The following is a 16,897-nucleotide window of genomic DNA, read 5'->3' on the forward strand; positions in this document are numbered from 1 at the left end:
CCTGAGACCCGTTCTGGATTATGCATCAACATCTGAGTTCCTGAGATTCGTTCTGACTGAGTATCAACATCCGAGTTCCTGAGATTCTTTCTGACTGAGAATCAACATCCAAGTTCCTGAGATTCGTTCTGACTGAGCATCAACATCCGAGTTCCTGAGATTCGTTCTGACTGAGCATCAACATCCGAGTTCCTGAGACCCATTCTGGACTATGCATCAACATCTGAGATTCGTTCGGACTGCGCATCAACATCTGAGATTCGTTCGGACTGCGCATCAACATCTGAGATTCTTTCTGACTGCGCATCAACATCTGAGATTCGTTCTGACTGCGCATCAACATCTGAGATTCGTTCTGACTGCGCTTCTACATCTGAGATTCGTTCTGACTGCGCATCTACATCTGAGATTCGTTCTGACTGAGCATCTACATCTGAGTTCCTGAGACCCATTCTGGACTATGCATCAACATCTGAGTTCCTGAGATTCGTTCTGACTGAGTATCAATATCCGAGTTCCTTAGATTCGTTCTGACTGAGTATCAACATCTGAGTTCCTGAGATTCGTTCTGACTGAGCATCAACATCTGAGATTCGTTCTGACTGAGTATCAACATCTGAGATTCGTTCGGACTGCGCATCTACATCTGAGTTCCTGAGACCCATTCTGGACTATGCATCAACATCTGAGATTCGTTCGGACTGCGCATCAACATCTGAGATTCGTTCGGACTGCGCATCAACATCTGAGATTCGTTCTGACTGCGCATCAACATCTGAGATTCGTTCTGACTGCGCATCAACATCTGAGATTCGTTCTGACTGCGCATCTACATCTGAGATTCGTTCTGACTGCGCATCTTCATCTGAGATTCGTTCTGACTGCGCATCAACATCTGAGTTCCTGAGATTCGCTCTGACTGAGCATCTACATCTGAGTTCCTGAGATTCGTTCTGACTGAGCATCAACATCTGAGTTCCTGAGACCCGTTCTGGATTATGCATCAACATCCGAGTTCCTGAGATTCATTCTGACTGAGCATCTACATCTGAGTTCCTGAGATTCGTTCTGACTGAGCATCTACATCTGAGTTCCTGAGATTCGTTCTGACTGAGCATCTACATCTGAGTTCCTGAGATTCGTTCTGACTGAGCATCTACATCTGAGTTCCTGAGATTCGTTCTGACTGAGCATCTACATCTGAGATTCGTTCGGACTGCGCATCTACATCTGAGTTCCTGAGACCTGTTCTGGATTATGCATCAACATCTGAGTTCCTGAGACCCGTTCTGGATTATGCATCAACATCTGAATTCCTGAGATTCGTTCAGACTGCGCATCAACATCTGAGATTCGTTCGGACTGCGCATCTACATCTGAGATTCGTTCTGACTGCGCATCTACATCTGAGATTCGTTCTGACTGAGCATCAAAATCTGAGATTCGTTCTGACTGAGCATCAACATCTGAGTTCCTGAGATTCGTTCTGACTGAGCATCAACATCCGAGTTCCTGAGATTCATTCTGACTGCGCATCTACATCTGAGTTCCTGAGATTCGTTCTGACTGAGCATCATCATCTGAGATCCGTTCGGACTGCGCATCTACATCTGAGATTCGTTCTGACTGCGCATCAACATCTGAATTCCTGAGATTCGTTCTGACTGAGCATCAACATCTGAGTTCCTGAGATTCGTTCTGACTGAGCATCAACATCCGAGTTCCTGAGATTCGTTCTGACTGAGCATCAACATCCGAGTTCCTGAGATTCATTCTGACTGAGCATCATCATCTGAGTTCCTGAGATTCGTTCTGACTGAGCATCAACATCCGAGTTCCTGAGATTCGTTCTGACTGAGCATCAACATCCGAGTTCCTGAGATTCATTCTGACTGAGCATCATCATCTGAGATCCGTTCGGACTGCGCATCTATATCTGAGTTCCTAAAATTCGTTCTGACTGAGCATCAACATCTGAGTTCCTGAGACCCGTTCTGGATTATGCATCAACATCCGAGTTCCTGAGATTCATTCTAACTGAGCATCTACATCTGAGTTCCTGAGATTCATTCTAACTGAGCATCTACATCTGAGTTCCTGAGATCCGTTCGGACTGCGCATCATCTGAGATTCGTTCTGACTGAGCAACAACATCCGAGTTCCTGAGACCCGTTCTGGATTATGCATCAACATCTGAGTTCCTGAGATTCATTCTGACTAAGCATCAACATCCGAGTTCCTGAGATTCATTCTGACTGAGCATCATCATCTGAGATCCGTTCGGTCTGCGCATCTACATCTGAGATTCGTTCGGACTGCGCATCAACATCTGAGTTCCTGAGATTCGTTCTGACTGAGCATCAACATCCGAGTTCCTGAGACCCGTTCTGGATTATGCATCAACATCTGAGTTCCTGAGATTCTTTTTGACTGAGCATCAACATCCGAGTTCCTGAGACCCATTCTGGATTATGCATCAACATCTGAATTCCTGAGATTCGTTCAGACTGAGCATCATCATCTGAGATCCGTTCGGACTGCGCATCTACATCTGAGATTCGTTCTGACTGAGCATCATCATCTGAGATCCGTTCGGACTGCGCATCTACATCTGAGATTCGTTCTGACTGAGCATCAACATCCGAGTTCCTGAGACCCGTTCTGGATTATGCATCAACATCTGAGTTCCTGAGATTCGTTCTGACTAAGCATCAACATCCGAGTTCCTGAGATTCATTCTGACTGAGCATCATCATCTGAGATCCGTTCGGACTGCGCATCTACATCTGAGATTCGTTCTGACTGCGCATCTACATCTGAGATTCGTTCTGACTGAGCATCAAAATCTGAGATTCGTTCTGACTGAGCATCAACATCTGAGTTCCTGAGATTCGTTCTGACTGAGCATCAACATCCGAGTTCCTGAGATTCATTCTGACTGCGCATCTACATCTGAGTTCCTGAGATTCGTTCTGACTGAGCATCATCATCTGAGATCCGTTCGGACTGCGCATCTACATCTGAGATTCGTTCTGACTGCGCATCAACATCTGAATTCCTGAGATTCGTTCTGACTGAGCATCAACATCTGAGTTCCTGAGATTCGTTCTGACTGAGCATCAACATCCGAGTTCCTGAGATTCGTTCTGACTGAGCATTGACATCCGAGTTCCTGAGATTCATTCTGACTGAGCATCATCATCTGAGTTCCTGAGATTCGTTCTGACTGAGCATCAACATCCGAGTTCCTGAGATTCGTTCTGACTGAGCATCAACATCCGAGTTCCTGAGATTCATTCTGACTGAGCATCATCATCTGAGATCCGTTCGGACTGCGCATCTATATCTGAGTTCCTAAAATTCGTTCTGACTGAGCATCAACATCTGAGTTCCTGAGACCCGTTCTGGATTATGCATCAACATCCGAGTTCCTGAGATTCATTCTAACTGAGCATCTACATCTGAGTTCCTGAGATTCATTCTAACTGAGCATCTACATCTGAGTTCCTGAGATCCGTTCGGACTGCGCATCATCTGAGATTCGTTCTGACTGAGCAACAACATCCGAGTTCCTGAGACCCGTTCTGGATTATGCATCAACATCTGAGTTCCTGAGATTCATTCTGACTAAGCATCAACATCCGAGTTCCTGAGATTCATTCTGACTGAGCATCATCATCTGAGATCCGTTCGGTCTGCGCATCTACATCTGAGATTCGTTCGGACTGCGCATCAACATCTGAGTTCCTGAGATTCGTTCTGACTGAGCATCAACATCCGAGTTCCTGAGACCCGTTCTGGATTATGCATCAACATCTGAGTTCCTGAGATTCTTTTTGACTGAGCATCAACATCCGAGTTCCTGAGACCCATTCTGGATTATGCATCAACATCTGAATTCCTGAGATTCGTTCAGACTGAGCATCATCATCTGAGATCCGTTCGGACTGCGCATCTACATCTGAGATTCGTTCTGACTGAGCATCAAAATCTGAGATTCGTTCTGACTGAGCATCAACATCTGAGTTCCTGAGACCCGTTCTGGATTATGCATCAACATCCGAGTTCCTGAGATTCATTCTGACTGAGCATCTACATCTGAGTTCCTGAGATTCGTTCTGACTGAGCATCATCATCTGAGAACGAATCTCAGATGTAGATGCGCAGTCCGAACGGATCTCAGATGATGATGCTCAGTCAGAACGCATCAACATCTGAGTTCCTGAGATTCGTTCTGACTGAGCATCAACATCTGAGTTCTTGAGATTTCGTTCTGACTAAGCATCTACATCTGAGTTCCTGAGATTCGTTCTGACTGAGCATCTACATCTGAGATTCGTTCTGACTGAGCATCAAAATCTGAGATTCGTTCGGACTGCGCATCTACATCTGAGATACGTTCTGACTGCGCATCAACATCTGAGTTCCTGAGACTCGTTCTGACTGAGCATCTACATCTGAATTCCTGAGATTCGTTCTGACTGAGCATCAACATCCGAGTTCCTGAGATTCATTCTGACTGAGCATCAACATCCGAGTTCCTGAGACCCGTTCTGGATTATGCATCAACATCCGAGTTCCTGAGATTCATTCTAACTGAGCATCTACATCTGAGTTCCTGAGATTCGTTCTGACTGAGCATCATCATCTGAGATCCGTTCGGACTGCGCATCAACATCCGAGTTCCTGAGATTCATTCTGACTGAGCATCAACATCCGAGTTCCTGAGACCCGTTCTGGATTATGCATCAACATCCGAGTTCCTGAGACTCGTTCTGACTGAGCATCTACATCTGAATTCCTGAGATTCGTTCTGACTGAGCATCAACATCTGAGTTCCTGAGATTCGTTCTGACTGAGCATCAAAATCTGAGATTCGTTCTGACTGAGCATCAACATCCGAGTTCCTGAGACCCGTTCTGGATTATGCATCAACATCCGAGTTCCTGAGATTCATTCTGACTGAGCATCTACATCTGAGTTCCTGAGATTCGTTCTGACTGAGCATCATCATCTGAGATCCGTTCGGACTGAGCATCAACATCCGAGTTCCTGAGATTCGTTCTGACTGAGCATCAACATCTGAGTTCCTGAGACCCGTTCTGGATTATGCATCAACATCCGAGTTCCTGAGATTCATTCTGACTGAGCATCTACATCTGAGTTCCTGAGATCCATTCGGACTGCGCATCATCTGAGATTCGTTCTGACTGAGCATCAACATCTGAGTTCCTGAGATTCGTTCTGACTGAGCATCAACATCTGAATTCCTGAGATTCGTTCTGACTGAGCATCAACATCTGAGTTCCTGAGATTCTATCTGACTGAGCATCAACATCTGAGTTCCTGAGAATCTATCTGACTGAGCATCAACATCTGAGTTCCTGAGTTTCGTTCTAACTGAGCATCAACATCCTGAGACCCGTTCTGGATTATGCATCAACATCTGAGTTCCTGAGATTCGTTCTGACTGAGCATCAACATCCGAGTTCCTGAGATTCGTTCTGACTGCGCATCAACATCCTGAGACCCGTTCTGGATTATGCATCTACATCTGAGTTCCTGAGATTCGTTCTGACTGAGCATCAACATCCTGAGACCCGTTCTGGATTATGCATCTACATCTGAGATTCGTTCTGACTGCGCATCAACATCCGAGTTCCTGAGACCCGTTCTGGATTATGCATCAACATCTGAGTTCCTGAGATTCTATCTGACTGAGCATCAACATCTGAGTTCCTGAGATTCGTTCTGACTGAGCATCATCATCCGAGTTCCTGAGATTCGTTCTGACTGAGCATCAACATCTGAGATTCGTTCTGACTGCGCATCAACATCTGAGTTCCTGAGATTCTATCTGACTGAGCATCAACATCTGAGTTCCTGAGTTTCGTTCTAACTGAGCATCAACATCCTGAGACCCGTTCTGGATTATGCATCAACATCTGAGTTCCTGAGATTCGTTCTGACTGAGCATCAACATCCGAGTTCCTGAGATTCGTTCTGACTGCGCATCAACATCCTGAGACCCGTTCTGGATTATGCATCTACATCTGAGTTCCTGAGATTCGTTCTGACTGAGCATCAACATCCTGAGACCCGTTCTGGATTATGCATCTACATCTGAGATTCGTTCTGACTGCGCATCAACATCCGAGTTCCTGAGATTCGTTCTGACTGAGCATCAACATCCGAGTTCCTGAGATCCTTCTGGATTGAGCATCAACATCACAGTTCTTGAGACCGGTTGTGGATTTTGACTCTTTCTCTCTCTTTCTCGCTGTTTATTTTAATAAACTTTTACTTGCATAAGATTTCCTTCGTCTCTGTCCTCAAAAGCTTAACTCATCTTGCCTTAGAAGCATGTCACATGAAGTGTATTTCCCATCCCCATACTGCGTGACGGTATGCACCCACTTAGCACAATAAAAGAATCTATTGTTGAACAATAACAACCATAAATAGAGTATGTAAAGTTTGAGTACAAATAGAAAATAAATATGTAAATAATCTTTACATATTTAATAAATAAATAATCTTTCTGCAGTTATCGTTGAACCCTAAAAATGGGTCAATAATATTAAAATACAGTACATTTTTATTTTAACAGCACAATCTGTAAAAAGTTTACTGTTACTGTAACTTATAATTAAATAGTACTTTTCAGTTGTTTTACTGAAAACTGTGTTTTTAAACACTACTATAAACAAAAATACACTATTTCGACTGTTCTGTTTCATTTAAGGTGTAAATTAAAAAAAAAAAACTTTCACTATAGTGAGATATTGACAGTAGTTGCCAGTTGTGAATGTTTGTAGAGTAACTTGTCAGTTGCTGTCAGTAAATTACTGTGAATTTCATAGTCAGTTTCTTGCAGTGTGATATTTAGATATAGTATGTATAATTAAAGTAATATAATGTATGATAAATGAATATCACATGCAAGAAGATGAAAAAAGTGTCATTTTATAGCAGCTCATGTAGCATGTTTTTGGAATGACAATAAAAAAAAATCCTTAACCCTTAATCGTTGACGTGTTGAGGGTGTTACTGGTCTCACTTTGCAATATCTGTGGTTTCTGGTTGAACAAAAAGGCGCTTTAAAACGAGTGGCATCAAAGATCTGCAGCACACCATTGGAGAGTTTCACTGAGTCCAGACTTTTGCCAAACAATATGCTGCGAAGTATCATCCTGGTCACCCTGCTGATATCCTCAGGTAAAATCAACCAAATATAAATATATTTATATTTCTTTTGTGTGCCTAGCTGGAAAAACAGTATAGACCAGTTTAGAAGATCTTACGTTCATACAGTTGTTATTACCGTTTAACAGTATTTTAAGTGCCCACATATTCTGTTCTTGGTTTAGTGTGTTAAATTGATCATGCATTTTTCCTCACAGTTGGTTCTCTTCACTGGGAAATGCACAAAGAAGAGTCTAATGGAAATGAAACTGAAGAAAGCTCTGTGAGTTGTCCACAACACTGTTTGTAATGGTTTACCATTTTGTGTTTAGATGTACAGTAGCACACTGGACTGCTTTCACCAGAATATTGTGTATTAGTATGTATATACATAGAAATTTAACCTTTTTAGACCTTTTCAGTTATTTTCCCACATTTGTTAAGCATTTTCCACATTTTCAATGTGGCCGATTAAGTGCAAAACATGTTATATATATATATATATATATATATATATATATATATATATATATATATATATATATATATATATATATATATATATATATATATATATATATATATATATATATATATATATATATATATATATATATAGGGGGCGGCAGTGGCTCCCGACGAACTGCATGGCGCCTTACATGGCTGACATTGCCGTCGGTGTATGAATGGGTGAATGTGAGGCAAAAATGTAAAGCGCTTTGGATAAAAGCATAAAAGCGCTATATAAATGCAGTCCATTTACCATTTACTATATATATATATATATATATATATATATATATATATATATATATATATATATATATATATATATATATATATATATATAATGTGTGTGTGTTATTTACAGTTAGTAGAATGTCTAAAGTAAAGTGGACCATCAAAATAAAGTGTTACCAATGAAACTCTAAAAGTGTTTGTAAGATGCTTGAGATATTTTGAAAAAGCTAGTCACGACAGATTGAACACATTAGTTGAACTTCTAGGTTCTAACAATCATATTTAAACTACTGACTCTAAAATCCAGTATGTTTTTTTTTTATTTTATTTAGGGGGATATACAAACAGAACAACTCCCTGGACTTTGCTGGGCTTGCAAGTGGGCCATGAACAAGTTGAAAAAACATATTTCTAGTGGCACAACTGCGGTATAACAATAACTCTTTTTATACACAAATTATTAAAATATAGAAAGTACAGTATTATAGATTATTTAAAGACTAGTGACTAAGAGTATGCTTGTCCCTTTCCTACAGGAGGAAATTAAAAAGCAGCTGTTGATGGTCTGTGATGAGATCGGGTTCCTAAAGTTTCTGTGTAAGAATCTTGTGAAAAAGTACACGGATACTCTGGTCGAGGAACTTTCAACTACTGACACTGGCAGAACCATCTGTGTCAACATTGGTGTTTGCTAGAAATAGATATGGAGAAAAAGGGTTAATTCATCTAAAACTGAAAAATCTTTCATCAATTACCTACACTCATCTCTTTCCAAACCTGTAAAACTTTTGTCCATCTTCAAAACACAAGTCTGAGAGATTTGTATCCCTCCATTGAAAGTCAGGCATGCTTGAGCTTCAGTTTATCATATTTGACTTCTCTATGTTCATATGTAGAAAAAAAGCCAATATTTAATCTGTTCATCATTTAAATAGATTGACTCTTCTGAAGAATTGGAGTAAACCGCTCAATTCTTTATGAAAGTTTTGACGTTTCAGTTTTGGGTAAATAGACTTTTGATGGAGGGACAGAAATCTTAGAAGTCTAATATGCTTTGGAACAATATGATGGTAAATAATGAAATGATCAAATCATTTTGGCTGATTTATCCCTTTAATTGCCTTCAAGAATCAAAGTTTAAAATTCATATTTTCGCTGATAAATTAAAGATATACCAAAAATAATTTGTGTTTGCTTCTGAGTGTTTGCTTTATCTGGAAATGATGATATTCTGCAGAGTGCACTAGTGTTAATGGTGTGATTATCGTGGTTTTTGTATATCACAGGTTATTTTTGCACATTTGTCACACACACACCCAAGCAATAAAGCGGAAAATAAATGTGTTAAAGGCATTCGTGTTTTGTTTTGGCAATACTCGTACAAATAAAGCATGCTTAAGTTTGTAATTTATTGGTCTATCAGCACCACACCACATACATTGATATCTCATGCCGATTTTACTCATAATTTCTTGAATTTCACAAATAAAGACAATTTGCAGGAAGACTAAATAGAATAAAATGGGTTTGAGTCACAAGTATAAACAAATATACGTGTCCATACAAATAATTACAATAAAAAATACATAATGACTTCATATATGCTACAATTAGAGCATATTTACAGACAAATGTTTTCAAACATTCACCCATTAATGGTTAACCTTGTGCAACAGAAACAATACTAGCAAAGGTTATATTTAGAGTAAAGGTTACAGTCTGAAATGGTTTATTGCGAGGCTGCAGTGACGCTCAGCATACATTTGGAGTTGCGAGTCAAGACGTGCACATGTTCTGATCTCCGTCTCCAGCTCTGCTGCAGTGCATCCTGGTCCAGCTTATTCAGACTCTGGGAGCACAAACGCAGGTCTCGGATGTTATCAGACAGACTGTCCAAACAAACATCACCCAGAGGTCCTGACACCTGACAGCCTGTCACGAAGAATGAACTTTAAATGTTAAAGTACACATACTGTGAAGTACACAATAAAGCCACATTTACAGACAACAGAAATCATTTTAATTTTGTTTAGATGGGTAGTGACACATGCAGCACGTGTTAAAGAGGTCATATAATGCCATTTTTGTACAAGTTTATATGATTCTTTAGTCTAAATGAAAACTTTGTAATATACGTTAATTAAAAATTCTCATTATTATTGTAAGAAAAAACTCATTTTACCTGGTCAAAAACAGCTGTTTTCAGCAAACCATTTCAGTGCATACAACTTTAATGCTAATGAACTCTAAAAAATGCTGGGTTGTTTTAACCCAATGTTGGGTCAAATAAGGACTAACCCAGCAATTGGGTTGTTCTAGTCCTGCAGTTGGGTTAAATATTTGCTTAAGACAACCCAACTGCTGGGTTAGTCCATATTTGACCCAACATTGGGTTGTTTTTTACTCAGAATTTTTTAGAGTGTGAGCTTTGCTCACCCCGCCCCTCTTTTCTGTGGGGCATTTGACACAACACACCAATTGTTGCCCTTGACAACAGTGGAGGGGAAAGAATGGCGATGTAAGTGTCTGAGGACACATCTGTGCAACTGTATCAATTTGAACTGGAGTCGGACCCGGGACAAGATGACAGCCCCAACGAAATTCAACGAAAACCTCTCAAACAGGGGCTTTCTGAATGGTTGGTTAACGTAGTGTCACTTTGATATGTATATCTTTGAATGTCCTGGCAGGGTAACGTTAGCGTAGTGAGATACAAATGCTATGCGTTTACTGATGTAAACGATAGGTCATTGACAGATTGATGTTTCAGCTAATGCCAATAAAAACTTTTTTTCTGTAAATGTAGGCTTGTCAATGATGCATAATGTTCTTTATGCAGTGTAATAACTGTTACAATACTTTTTTTCTGACAGTAACAGACACTGTTATAAACTATCTACAAAAGTAAGCTTAGTGTACCATGTCCACATTAACTTTATCACTAGTGTACATACAGTTTGTAATAACACAACCATAATGCGTTGTTTGTTATAAAACGTGGGATTATGAATTATATTGAGAACATCATAAATAGAAAGTATACCGTTATGTAACTTACCCTGTAAACTTTAGCCAGATTCATTGTGAAGCGTACAAGCATTTCAAACTACACTCACTTCTTCTGGAGGTGCAGCAGGAACACGAATATAGTTGGACTGATCCGTTTTTCAATAGCAGCTTCTTAGCAAAACCTGCTTTATACTGACCCTCGTTTATAAAGCTTTACAATCAAAGGTCTCAGATGAGCTCACAGTGAGTACAGGTGCCAACACAGGGATGCTGTCTCGGCCCTAACACCAACTCGGACAAGAACAATATTGTCATCAAATATGCAGAAGACACTACTATCCTTGGCCTCGTCAAAGGCGGCAATGAATCATCATATAGGGAAATGGTTCACAGGGTCACTGTCTATGGGGAAGACGATGATCTTGTTTTCAACCTAGACAAAACAAAGGACTTACTTCTGGACTTTAGGAAGAGCGCCTCCCCGCTACAGCCTCAAACCATCAAGGGGATTGAGGTGGAAACGAACTGACAGCTCTAAGTTCTTGGGACTTCATATCTCAGAGAATCTCAACCGGGCTAAAAACACTGTTGCAACAGTTGAAAAGAGCTCAGCAGACACTGCATTTCGTTAGGGTATTGAAGAAGGCTGGACTTAAAAGTCAACCTCTAACCCATGTTTTTAAAGGCCTTGTTGAAATTCCTCATCAGTGGTATCACAGTGTGGTATGGCAACACCTCCCTGGCTGAGAGGAAATGACTGCAACGGGTCATTAAGACTGCGGAGAGGGTTATTGGCTCTAACCTTCCCTCCATGGACACTATATACACTCAGCACAGAGCATCCTTAAGGACAAACACCTCCCAGCTTATCCTTTGATTAAATGAGTGGACACAGACATCGTAGGCCTGTGAGCATTAGCACCCACAAGGCCTGTTTGTTTAAAAGTTTTTTTCCAGCCACTGTCAGGCTAGTGGCACAAGACATCAAGGAGGGAAAAATGTATCCTATTCCATGTTTTTAATTATTGTATTGATCAGTGCAATAGTAATTTATTCTACTTAGATTTTTAATTTTGTACACACACTATTACTATTATTTATTTTAATGTGTATTTATCTAAACTAGGAAGGTTATTTATTTATACACCGGTTCTGTATCTTTTTTGAATTCCTTTTAAAATTGTCTAGTCGCTCTACCTCATTATTCATATATATGTATGTATGTGTCACGTTACACTAAAAAAACTAAGGTGAGAACTCAATAGCAGAGAAATGTGAATTTATTCAACATAAAATAAACATAACACAAAACGGGGCAAAACAACTGGTTCCAAAAACAAACTCAAAACATACCAACACAGGGAAACAGGATACGTAGACATAAGGATTCCACAAAGACTGACAAACACAAGGAGCTTATAAAGGGAAGAAATGAAGAGGGAACAGGTGGGAGAAATCAAACAGTAATCAGATAACAAGGGGGGAGGGATCAGACAATTACAGGAGCAAATGCTCAAAATAACAAAACCCACATGTGCACAGGCCTGGCGCCCAGGCAGAGCAGGGCGCCAGGCCGGGCCAGTCAGAGCAGGGCACCAGGGAAACTTCTCCGGTCCAGCAGTGTCCATCGGAACAAAGTCTACCGGCACTGGGACCACCGGAACACGATCCACCGGCACTGGGACCACCGGAACACGATCCACTGGGACCACGATCCACCGGCACTGGGACCACCGGAACACGATCCACCGGCACAGGGACCACCGGAACACGATCCACTGGCACAGGTACCACCGGAACACGATCGACCGGAACTAGATCCATTGGAACTGGGACTATCGGAACAGGCATGGAGAGAGCCTTCCTTTTCCTCCTTCGTTTCAAGACCACCCGAACAAGGTCCACCACAACCGGGACCACCGCAACTGGGACCACAGGACTCGGGAAGAGCCCTCTACCTCTGGCTAGTGAAATAATCCTCCGCTGCATCAAACGTTGACCCCTCCAGTGCTCTAATGACGATCCACCTGAATGGTTCATCCAGAGCATAATTAAAAAGGTCCTTCAAAGCATCGTCGTTGTAACCAAGTCCTTCCTCCGCCCTCCTGAACTCCTGCGCAAACTCCCTTAAGTCAGTTCCCCGTTGCCTCATAGCACCCTGGGATCTGAACTTGACTATACAGTCCCATTGGGGACAGGATACAGTAGAGGTTGGTGGTTGTGGCGAGTCCTTTCTCCACAGAGTTCTCATAATGGTGGAATCCTTCTATCACGTTACACTAAAGAAACTAAGGTGAGAACTCAATAGCAGAGAAAATGTGAATTTATTAATCATAAAATAAACATAACACAAAACAAAACCCACAAGGGGGCAAAACAACTGGTTCCAAAAACATAAACTCAAAACATACCAACACAGGGAACCAGGATACATAGACATAACAAGGATTCCACAAAGACTGTCGTTTTTATTTTTAATCGCAGCTGCCAACCAGCTTAATTAGGTGCATTACCACCACCTTTTGCTCCAGAGTGTGGAACAGAGCATTATATTCTATTTATTAAACCCGTCCTTTTAAGAAATTCTAAAAACACTTTACTAATCATTTTTCTTGTCAATTCTAATATAGATAGATATCTCCTGAACTCCATTCTTCTTTATTTCAACTATCATACTATTTCTTTCTTCCTCTTATCTCTTACATTCAAAAATTGCATGAGTTTCTGTTTCTTCTACTTTGCATTCTTCACATAGACCATTTGGATGCTTACCTACTATTCTGAGTGTACTATTTAGATTGGAATGTCCCAACAATATTCTATTATATACAACCTCTTCTTTCCTTGTATTACCAATATGTTTTATTTTTTGACTTACTTTGGTAATTATATTATAGAGAAATCTTCCCTCATTGTTGTCCCACTTTATTTGCCATTCTGCAATAACCTTCTTCCATATTAAAACCATAATTTCAGACTTGCTGAGAGGAATTTGTAATTCAATTTTTTCTCTCTGCAAAGCTTGTTTTGCTAACTTATCTACATTCTCATTTCCCTTTATGCCTATGTGTGATCGAACCCAAATAAAACTGACTAATTGATCATTCTGAGCCAATCTTGAATATATCTGTAAAATATTATAAAGAATATCCTGATGACTGGATTTAAAGGACCTTAGACTCTTTAACACTGAGAACGAATCTGCACAAATAAAAACTTTTCCAGGTTTATTATCTTCTACCCACTGTAAGGACAAAAGTATTGCTATCATTTCAACAGTATAGACTGCCAAATAATTTTGATGTTCGTTTTGTACAACTCATTTCCCATTCTGGATCTAAAAAAGCAGCTCCAGTTATCTCGCGCTCTGGATCTTTTGAACCATCTGTAAATATCTGTAAGAATTGGGAATATTTTTTTCCAAGATGTAGAGAGAAAGCTGAAGACATGTCTACTTCTTCCTTTGTTTTTTTATTTGTTTTTTATTTCCAACAAATGTAAATCTACATGGGGAGTTGAATAACTCAACGGTTCATTTTCAGGAATCACCACTGTTTGACTCATCTTAAACTCATTTACTTCCATCTCTTCTACATACAATTTACTACACCATCCAAAACTCTTCCTACACAACTTATTTTGTTCCTAACAATTCTTTAAAACCATTTTTGTAGGATGATCCTCTTTATGTCCTTTAAGGTTAGCCCAGTAATTGATCATTAATTGTTTCCTTCTCATTTCCAAAGGAATCTCTTCTGTCAGTACTTGTAAAGAAGGAATTGGTGCCGTTTTTACTGCTCCACAACATAGTCTCATAGCTTGTGACTGTATTTTATCCAGTTTTTCCAACATGGATTTTGAAGCAGAACAATATACCATACTGCCATAATCAAACACAGATCTAATCATTGCTACATAAATAGTTTTTAATGATGAAAAACTTGCTCCCGATGACACTCCACTTACACATCTCATGATGTTTAATACCTTCTGACATTTTTCAATAACTTTGTTTATATGATCCACCCATGTAAGTTTTGTATCAAAATATATGCCTAAAAATTTAAAAACACTAACTCTCTCTAAGGACCTCCCGTACATCTTCAAGTTTATTTCTGGTATAATTATTTTCCTAGAAAAATGTATAGTCTTAGTCTTTTCTACTGAAAATTTAAATCCCCAATCATATGCCCATTCTTCTACCTTTCTAATTTCATCTTGAATCCGTCCATTAATATAACAAAAGTTTCTTCCCCTTTTCCATAGAGCTCCATCATCAGCAAAAAGAGATCGACCTACATCTTGCTGAACCTTATTAAAAACATCATTAATCATTATGGAAAAAAATCAATGGACTTATGACACTCCCTTGTGGAGTTCCATTTTCTATCTCATATCTGTTTATTCTTCCACCTATATTCAGCAGTCTCAGTTTTATCAAAAGTCCCTCCCTCCACATCATATCTTGATTTCTCAAAATCGAAAAATACTGCAATTACTGATTCCTTATTTGCCTGAGCTTTTCTAATTTCATTTTCCAAACATACAACTGGGTCCATTGTTCCTCTTCCTTTTCTAAAACCACTTTGATATTTAGATAATATTCTTCTTTTTTCTAATAAATATGTCAATCAGTCTTTTACCATCCTTTCCATTAATTTACATACATTCGAAGTAAGAGCTATAGGCCTGTAATTATCTGGTTTTGAAGAAGCTTTGCCATGCTCTCTTATTGGATTTATTATAGCCTCTTTCCAAGCATTTGGTAACCTTCCTTCATCCCATACTCTATTATATAAGTCTAAAAAATGTCCCATTGCTCCATCTTTAAGATGTTTTAACATTATACTTGAAATGTGATCTTTTCCTGGAGAAGACTGTGTATTATTTAAATTACTAATGGCTCTTTTCAGTTCATCTAAAGTAAAATGAAGGTTAACTGACTGTTTTTCTATTTCCCCATTTCTTTCTAGTTCTTCTAGGTGTTGTCTCTTTTTAATTTCCCTCCTCCTCCTCCCTTCCTCACTTAAGTTTCCTGACCCATGTATCTTTACGATTTAGCCAGCATTTCTGCTTTATCTTTATCTGTTACTGCAATTTCCCTCTCTGCTTCTAATACTGGATATACCCACTCTCTTTTATTACCTCCCATTCTCTTTATCATATTCCACACATCTCCTACTGGTGTTGTTCTCCCAATCTCACTACAAAAATGTTGCCAACTATTTCTTTTTGCTTGCCGTATAGTTCTTCTTACCACTTCTTGAGCTTTCTTATATAATATTAAATGATTATAATTATGCAATCTCTATAGAAGTTTAAAAGCTTTATTTCTGGCTCTAACAGCTTTCCCACACTCATCTGTCCACCACGGAACTGCTTTCCTGGTCATTTTCCCTTTAATTTTTGGGATTGTTTCCAATGCTGCTTCAAGCAGTATGACACAAATGTTGTTATTTAACTTGTTAACTTCTTGCTTTGAGTCAATTACTTCTAATCTTTCCAAACAAATTTTTTCAAATTCATCCCAGTTTGCTTTTTCAAATACCCATCTTTCTCTTCCTTGCTCTGATGTTCTCTCCATCTCTATATCTAACGTTGTAAATATTGGATAATGATCACTCCCAATGCTTGATTCCTCCCCAACCGCCCAATTACACTTACTAGCTAAATTATTAGACACCAATGTCCAAATCCAAATCCAAATCCAACACAGACTCAATCACCGTACAAGGGTCTATCCTTGTACCCCTGCCATCATTTAAACATACCAGCTCTCTTTCCTCTATTAATTCCTCTACCACTTGTCCATTCATGTTTATACTTTTCCCTCCCCATAATGTATTGTGTGCATTTAAATCCCCACACCATATTACTCTACCACTATCTTGACCATATACTTCCCTCAATTTATCTAAGACCAAATTTTTACTTGGATTATAATAATTTATAATAACTATTT

The 16,897-nt window shown here is 39.5% G+C and overlaps 1 protein-coding gene across 1 annotated transcript; it reads left to right on the top strand.

Annotated features, from left to right (window-relative positions):
- Nucleotides 1–7,087: 7,087 nt before the first annotated feature.
- On the top strand, nucleotides 7,088–9,110 carry LOC137090726 (antimicrobial peptide NK-lysin-like). The gene is made up of 4 exons (XM_067454678.1): nucleotides 7,088–7,218; nucleotides 7,404–7,468; nucleotides 8,259–8,354; nucleotides 8,463–9,110. The coding sequence occupies exons 1-4, from the start codon at nucleotides 7,176–7,178 to the stop codon at nucleotides 8,619–8,621; spliced, it is 363 nt and encodes a 120-aa protein (XP_067310779.1). The 5' UTR covers nucleotides 7,088–7,175; the 3' UTR covers nucleotides 8,622–9,110.
- Nucleotides 9,111–16,897: the final 7,787 nt, after the last annotated feature.

This window comes from Pseudorasbora parva, chromosome 10 (genome assembly GCF_024679245.1).
Source record: "Pseudorasbora parva isolate DD20220531a chromosome 10, ASM2467924v1, whole genome shotgun sequence".
NCBI classification, from domain to species: domain Eukaryota; kingdom Metazoa; phylum Chordata; class Actinopteri; order Cypriniformes; family Gobionidae; genus Pseudorasbora; species Pseudorasbora parva.

Coding starts and splice junctions, on each gene's coding strand:
- LOC137090726 (XM_067454678.1), top strand. CDS start 7,176: ATGCTGCGAAGTATCATCCTGGTCACCCTGCTGATATCCTCAG. Junction 7,469..8,258: donor ATGAAACTGAAGAAAGCTCT/GTGAGTTGTCCA, acceptor TATTTTATTTAG/GGGGATATACAAACAGAACA. Junction 8,355..8,462: donor TTTCTAGTGGCACAACTGCG/GTATAACAATAA, acceptor CCTTTCCTACAG/GAGGAAATTAAAAAGCAGCT.